The 8,290-nt window shown below is 40.2% G+C and overlaps 1 protein-coding gene across 1 annotated transcript in view; it reads left to right on the top strand.

Annotated features, from left to right (window-relative positions):
* The first annotated feature begins 6 nt into the window (after positions 1 to 6).
* Positions 7 to 8,290, top strand: part of PYGO1 (pygopus family PHD finger 1) — a 41,902-nt gene continuing 33,618 nt past the window's right edge. Inside the window, exon 1 of the mRNA XM_011940541.1 lies at positions 7 to 94. Coding sequence (XP_011795931.1) covers positions 46 to 94 — 49 coding nt within the window. The 5' untranslated portion in view covers positions 7 to 45. The remainder of the gene's footprint in view (positions 95 to 8,290) is intronic.

Below are 8,290 nucleotides of genomic sequence, written 5' to 3' on the forward strand. Positions count from 1 at the left end.
CCGAATTCCCGCGGCCTGGGGGGGAGTCATGCTTTGCGGTCTGTAATGTCAGCAGAACAGGAGAAGGATCCCATTTCGCTGAAGAGAGTTCGAGGTAACCGAGAAGGGTGCCGGATTGGGGGAACCGGGGTGAGTGAGGTGCGCGGGGCCCCGTGCCCGGCCGCCGGGAGGCCATGGGGCTCTGTCCGGGCCTAACTCCGCGCAGCCCGCGTCCCGCCCGCGCCCCGGGGCCGAGGCTGCGATCCGAGCGCGCGGCCCGGGCCCCCGCTGGCCCCCGAGACACCCGCGCGGATCCCTCGCCTCCCGACTTTGTGTTCGGAGGCATTTGGAGCCGCACGCAGCATCCCTTCTTACCCCCTCCTCGCCCACCTCTCCTCGTTCTCAAGACACTGCACAATAGGCGCCTCAAAGGGTGAAAAACAGACACCCCCTGGCAGAGACCTCGAACGATGCCCACCCCCTCAAAAAAGTAAGTTGGAGTGCACAAGAGTTGACGCTCTTGAAGAAGGGCTCCTGGGCTTTCACGTCTCTCCTGGCCCCCTTCTTACCCCCCCGCGGCGAAGGCAACAGATACTCAGTTTATTTTCCTTAGGTTTAAGAGGAGAAGCTACAAATTCAGAAGGCATTTTCTCTATTGGTTTATGGATAAGAAATTATCTAAAATCAGTGTTATGCGTGATTGATTTTCATCTTTCTTGCACACTGTTTAGGAATTTTCCTGTCGTCTTACTACTGTTTAAGAAAAATCAGAGGGAACCGTGTGTCAAACAAAAGATACTGCATATAAGTTCACGAAAGTCAAATGCCACCCGGAAATTGTAGGATGCCTTTTAGCTCTTAATAGGGTTAAGACTGAAAGTTCTAGAGTTGGAGTAATATTGTTCATTAAGCAAATATTTATTGAACATCTACTATGTGCTAGACCTGTTCTTGTCACTGGGATACAGCAGTGAACAAAGCAGATAGACGATCTTCATCCAGAAGGAGTTCACCCTCTTGTGGGGTAAACAAATGGTAAACGGTAGATACAGAATGCCAAATTGTAGGTGATATGGTGGACTACAAAAGAGGGAAGAGGAGAGGAAATATGTGTGGGGGTGGGAAGTATGGATTGTACGTAAGGTGATCATGAAAGGGCTCACCTGGAAGATGATGTTTGAGCCGAGACCTAAAGGAAATGATAGAGCAGGGCCATATGGATTCACGTGGGAAGAGCAGTCTCAGAAAAGCAACAGCAAATGCAAAGCCCCTGTGTCTGGAATATGCCCAGTATATGCAATCAGCAGCAAAGAAGCTATTGTAACTGCAGCAAAGTGAGTAAGGAAAGAGTCCTGTGACAGGGGCTGAGGGGTAGAATCAAGAATTATTTGATTCTTGAAAAGTGAGCAAAGATGATAGATACCATTAAGAGTACATTTTGTGCATTTTTAAATTATAGCATTTTAATTGTAAAATTACAGTCGTTCAGTAGTCTTAATGCTGTGGGCTGTAGGAGGATTGTGTATTAGAGGGCCTGGTGTGCCATTTAAAAGACTGGCTTTTACTCTGAGAAAAGGTCTGCAGAGTTTTGAGCATAAGAGTGAGTGATCTGACATTTTAAACAGGGCATCGTAAGCTGCTGTGCGGAGAACAGACTGTAGAGAAAAGGCTGAAGCAGGGGAGACTAGTAGGGAGGCGATTGCAGTAGTCATCCAAACAGGGTAAACAGGGTAAAGTGCCTTATAAATCAGTAAGTAATAAGGTAAGTTTCCGGCTGACTTAGGTGATGTAGAGATGAAGGACCACAGTTGCTCATTTTTGTTTTTGTTCAGTGTGACCAGAAATTAAACAAATATAAAACTAGTTTGTGACACACAATCCAAAAGACATCCACTCAAGAGTATTTTGGTGGAAAATGATTTTCTTAGCCATTTAAGAGAAAACATAATTTAGAGAAAGAGTATTGTTTTTAAAGGCTTAATGTCAGCACAACCTTTGATTTGGTGAAATATTTTGTCTTTTCTGTTTGTGGTTGTGAGTTGCCAAAGCCTTTAAGGAACAGACCTTCCTAGATACAATTATTCCCCTGATATTTTTGCTGTATAATTTTGCCTACTATTATAAATTGTTTTGGGGTTAAAGGAAAAGAAAGAGGTATCAAGTTTATACCTTTGAACTGAATTATCAGTCCTAATCAAATGTAATTCTAAATAAAATGGATGAGTGTTTTATTGGGGGCAAGAACGCAGATATATCTTCATTTTGTTCCAACTGCTGTTAAGTTCTACGGCTTAGCTATTGGGATTGGCTCCAGTGTCAGCTCAAGAATATTCTGAGAGTTAAGTACCAGAATAAAAGACAAAACACTTTTTAAAATAAAAAGTCAATATTTTCATGTTATGGGGAGGATTTCCTTAAGGTCATTTTGTAATCATTAGAACATTCATTTAAAAAATATTTTTGGATTATTTCATAATGAGCTCTTCCGAAGCACAATTCTGCTGAACTTCATTGCCGTGGAACTTTTTGTTAATATAATTTATATCATCAGACTGCATGCAGGATGTGATGTTTGCAGGGCATAAACTCTGGAGCAGTGCTTTTCAAACTTTTCCATATGCTGATGTAATAGAGAGAGACCTTTTTAATGGTTATGTATTTATTTTACATGTATTAAAACAAAAAGTCACCAAATACCTTGCTTAGGATAAGGCTAAGATACATATGTGTATAAATACACACATATAGCAATTAAATGAATTATTAATAAAGTAATATTATAGGTAGAACCCAGATATGGCAAAATTAAAACATGAATGAATGAGGACTTTACAGTAACATGCTCTGCAGACCAAAAGCATCATAATCATTTGTGATGCTTATTAAAACAGATTCGTGGATCTACAGAATCAGGACTTCTGGGATCCACAGAGTCAGGACTTCATCTTTAACAAGATCCCCACGTGCTCCTTATGCATACTGAAGTTTGAGAACTGCTACTAATAGACCTAGATCACAGAGGTGTGAGTAGACCAGAAGTGGCTGGCTGTGGTCTTCCAAACTATCCTTATATTTTAACATTAGATTTAGAATTACTCTTTAGTGATGTGGTATCTTACTTCTATTTTCTACCAGTTCTTAACACTCTACCCCAAACCTTCAGCTTTTGATTATAAGACAGATCTGTGAGGACAGGTACTACGTCTTGATTGTCTTATTTGCCTTGCCCATAGTAAATGTCAAATGAATGAATGAGTGAATACATGAATTATGCTGCTTTCTGATTGTCATTGCCCCTCATACTGCTTTTACTTGCCCTTTTCCCTTAGAATGTCAACTGTCATGGTTATTTTAACCAACACTCCCATTCTCCAGTATTCCTAGAACTCTTTTAGGCATTGATCTGATGGCAATATTCATTCATGTATTCAACAAATATTTATTGAACAATCACAGTGCCATATAGTGGGAATACACTGATTAAAATATGACACCTGGCTGGGCGCGGTGGCTCACGCTTGTAATCCCAGCACCTTGGAAGGCTGAGGCAGGTGGATTACTTGAGTTCAGGAGTTTAAGACCAGTCTGGGCAACAACCTGTCTCTACTAAAAATACAAAAAATTAGCTGGGCATGGTGGCATGTGCCTGTGGTCTTAGCTACTTGGGAGGCTGAGGTGGGAGAATCACCTGAGCCTAGGGAGGATGAGGCTGCAGTGAGCTGAGATTGCACGACTGCACTCCTGCCTGGGCAATTGGAGTGAGACCTTATCTCAAAAAAAAAAAAAAAAAGATACGACACCTGTCTTCAAGAAATTGTTAAGTCTAGTACAGAACAGTGACAAATAAATAGCTACAAATAGCATGGTAAGGGCTGTGATTATTTATAGGAATTAAAAGAGCACATCTTTCTGGGAATCAAGGAGGGAGAAGAGTTCTAAGAAGCAGTCTTAAGTGATGTACAAAAAGCATCAGAGGAGATAAAAATGTGAGAAAGGGTCTAGGAGGTCTCTTGTGATTTTGAGAAGGCAGTTTTAGGAGGAAATCACATTTCAAAGTGTTGAACATTAACGTGGGGCCAGGTGTGGTGGCTCATGCCTGTAATCCCAACACTTTGGAAGGCTGAGGCATAGAGCATCGCTTCAGCCCAGGAGTTTGACACCAGCCTGGGCAACATACGGAGAACCCATCTCTACAAAACATTTAAAAATTAATGGTGGTATGCACCTGTAGTCCCAGCTATTCAGGAGGCTGAGGTAGGAGGATCCCTTGAGCCCAGGAGGTTGAGGCTGCGGTGAGCCATGTTCACACCAATGCACTCCAGCCTAGGTGACAGAGCAAGACCCTGTCTCAAAACAAAAGCAAAAAATGTGGTAAAAGATTAAATGATGAAGATGTGGCTTAAAACTTAAAAGAAGCTTGGTGGTAGACAGAAAGACATAGCAAATATCTTAAGAGAGTCAAGAGAAAATATTAGTCTTTTTTTAATTCATTGGAAAAAGACTTAAACATATTTGTAGATTTACAGAAGAACCTAATGTAGAAGGAGACAGGAAAAACTGGAAAGGCACCAGAGAGAGAGAGAGGATAATTCATTTATTAATAAAGCATTCAATACATGTTTTAAAAATATAGACCATATGCTATACAGTCATTATTCCAGTAGCTGGAGATGAGACAGACAAGGTTTCTATTCTCATAAATCAGGTCTTTGCTGCTAAGGGAACAGGATTAGCATCAAGTATACACATGGAAGTTTAGTCCTGGAGAAAAAGAGAATGGAGAAAAAAAAATTTAGAGATGACGAAGGAAGTTGAGGGCATTTATTTCAGTGCTTTTAACCAGAGTTAGAAATAACATAGAAGGGATAAGGATGTATTTTAGAATGGAATAGTACAGAAATGTCATAAAAGTTACTAAAAATGGACTTTACAAGAAAATATAGACTGTCTCGATGGGATTAATATAGAGGATTTGGATTAAGATTGGAGAAAGAGCATAATTTATGCAGTCACAAATTGGGAGTCGGGGAAGAGCCTGTGAGAGAAAGTCTGAAGGAAAGGTTTTTTGTTTTTGTTTTTAAAATTGGTCCATATAAGAGCTAGGCAGATTATCAGGAAAGTGAGTTTGGTTTTAGACACATTGAATGAGTATCCTCCTGGGATATTCCAGTGTATACAATGGATATATTTGATTTGGAACTGGGTTGAGTAGTCCGATCCAGAAGTAGAGATCTGGAAGTCATCAGTAAACAGGTGAATACTAATTAATGCCTTGGGAGTATGTGAGCTCACACAAGAGAGAGTGAGCAGTAAAAAGAGAATAGCATTGAGAACATCAACTTTGGAAACACTAACATTTGGGAGACAAGGCGGGGGAAGAAGACCCTGAAAAGCACAATGTGAAGGAGTAGTCAGAGAGGTAGGAGAAAAACCGTGAGAGAGTGGTGTTACAGATGATGGAGGGAGGAATGGATTAATGAGGGGTAGATAAATGAATTTTGTTTTTAATGTGTGGAATAAACTGTTTCTATCCATGAGATGTCCATGATGTTTTTTCTCCCATATTCCCTCTCTTGGGGAACATGGCCATCTTTATCCATCCCCTACTCCCACGCAATGCTGTCCCAAAGTCCTAGAATTTCCGTCTCCTTAATTTTTTTTTTTTTTTTTTTGAGATAGAGTCTTGCTCTGTGGCCCAGGCTGGAGTGCAATGGCACGATCTTGGCTCACTGCAACCTCTGCCTCCCAGGTTCAAGCGATTCTCCCGCCTCAGCCTCCTGAGTAGCTGGGATTATAGGCACATGCCACCACGCCCAGCTAATTTTTGTATTTTTAGTAGAGGGGGGAATTCACCATGTTGGCCAGGCTGGTCTCGAACTCCTGACCTCAGGTGATCTGCTCACCTTGGCCTCCCAAAGTGCTGGGATTACAGGTGTGAGCCACCGCGCCTGGCCTTTCAATGATTTGAACCCATTGACTTATTGACCTTTCCACAGCCGCTTCTTTATTTTAGGTTTTGCTTTTCCCTTTGATTACTTCAGGAACCCTCTCATTGGTTTCATGGCTTCCCCCTTAGTCCCTCTTAATCCATTTCCACATTGCCACTGATAGTGATGCATAGCTTACCAAGTATTTTTCTGAGTGTTTTAAATGGATCTTCTTGCTTAATCCTCTCAGTAAATCTGTGAATTAGATGTTATTATTATTGTTGGTTTACAGTTGAGGAATTGACGTTCAGACAGGTTAAGTAGTATGTGCTTAAGTAACATATATAAGTTTATCCAGTAAATAAGCAGCAAAGCCACAACTCAAAATCTAGGGCCCAAGCTCTTAGCTACTATGCTGCATTGCCATAGTGGTCCCCAATCTCAATTGAGCCACGTTACTCTCTTTTGTAGAATTATTCAGTGGTTTCCTATTACCTTTCGAGTAAAAATCAAACTTTCTTATGTTGGCTCTCTTTGATTTGGCCCAGGTCTACCACTTAGTCCTCTATTCTTCACACTCCATGAAGTGCTTTCCCTATTTCTTATGCTCGAGTCCTACAGTATTCACACTTCCTCTCTAAATGTTGTCGTGGTCTCTCTTGCTTTTAAAACTTCCTTTGCATATTCTATCCCTCCTGCTAAAACTGCCCGCTTGTTCTCCCACCTTTGGGCGATACTCATCCTCAAAGTTTCAGCTCAGTTGAAATCTCCCAGGATGTTTTCCTGAGCTCCCCACTCAGCCAAGATTAGGTGGGAGTTCCTTGTGTTCCCTCAGTATCCTGTGCTCATCTCTATCATAGTGTTTATCACATTAAATTTAAGAGTTTCAAAAGAAAAAGGTTGTTTCCTATAGGTTATAAGATCTTTGCAGGGAGAAATTATTACTTTTATTTATTTTATACTTCCACAAGTTCAACAAATGTTTCTGAAATCCAATTTGATGAACATTAATGAAGAGGTTTCAGTAGCTTCAAGCCATTAGTCTTCCTGGTTTGCTTTTCCCAGGTGTGTAGAGAAGTTACCTCCTGGGAAGATTATACAGTTTTGTCTTCTGGCATTCTTGTTTTAAGCAACCCGAGAGGTCTGAGTCATCTTTAACATCAAAATTAGCCTTAAAGTATGGTCAAGAATGATTTCAGATCTCCTTTTTTATTCCTAATCTCTATAGATGTGCCAACTGCAATAATGAGAAACAATACAGCATTGTAACTGTGAGCCTGACTGCCAAGGTTTTTATCCCAGCTCTGCCATTTATTAGCTGTATAGTCCTTGGCAAGTTACTTAACATCCCTGCATCAGTTTCCTCAGCTGCAAAATGAGAATAAAAATGGTACTTATCTCATGGAGTTGCTTGAAGGATTAAATTGGTTAATATATATAAACCACTTAGAACATTGTCTTCTGCATTCTAAGTTATCTGTTTGCTATTTACATCAGAAATAGGTCTAAAATACACATTCTGTTTAAGTAATGTGATCAGCATTCACTTTTAGGTATATTTAATCAGTCAATCAATAAATGTAAATAACCTACAGCAGATTCTTATTTTGATTAGGAGTGGGTGTGAAGAGAACAGAAATGTTTTCTTCCTACAGAAAGAAAACAACAAAAAAAAATTTTTTAAGCAGAAAACTCTGAGGTTTCACCATTTTGTTGGAAAAGGCAAATAGAAACTGTTTATTGAATAATATTCATGAATATCTGCAGCTTTGTTCCCCATGATTTCTGAGTTGTTTTGGCTAAAAATTTGCCTGACTTTGTTCATGAAAGAAGTTCATTATCAGAGGTATTATTGTATAGTTATCTTCACATGTGAATACCATCCACCTGTTCTCCTAAGCTTTACCTTTCTAAGCAACCTTAAACCCCATGGACCTCAGTAACACAAAGAGGTAAGTGGGAGACCAGTGGGAATTTGAAGACTTGTTTTACGGAGGGAAATGTTAGATTCTTAAATATAAAATTATTACCATAAAACTCAATGTTCAAAAAAGAATTTTAGGTGGTTTTGCTCACAGATTGCTTGAAAATGAAAAATTTATTTAAATGATTTCAAGCATCAGGAGTTTTGCTGTATATTAAGTATGAGCAATTATTTGATTCTTGAAAAGTGAGCAAAAATGATAGATACCGTTAAGAGTACATTTTGTTCATTTTTAAATTACAGCATTTTAATTGTAAAATTACAGTTGTTCAGTAGTCTTAAGAATGCTGTGGGCTGGGCCGGGCACAGTGGCTCACGTCTGTAATCGCAGCACTTTGGAGGCCGAGGCGGGCAGATCACGAGGTCAGAAGATCGAGACCATCCTGGCTAACACGGTGAA

Source organism: Colobus angolensis, unplaced genomic scaffold, assembly GCF_000951035.1.
Source record: "Colobus angolensis palliatus isolate OR3802 unplaced genomic scaffold, Cang.pa_1.0 Scaffold19, whole genome shotgun sequence".
Classification (NCBI taxonomy): Eukaryota; Metazoa; Chordata; class Mammalia; order Primates; family Cercopithecidae; genus Colobus; species Colobus angolensis.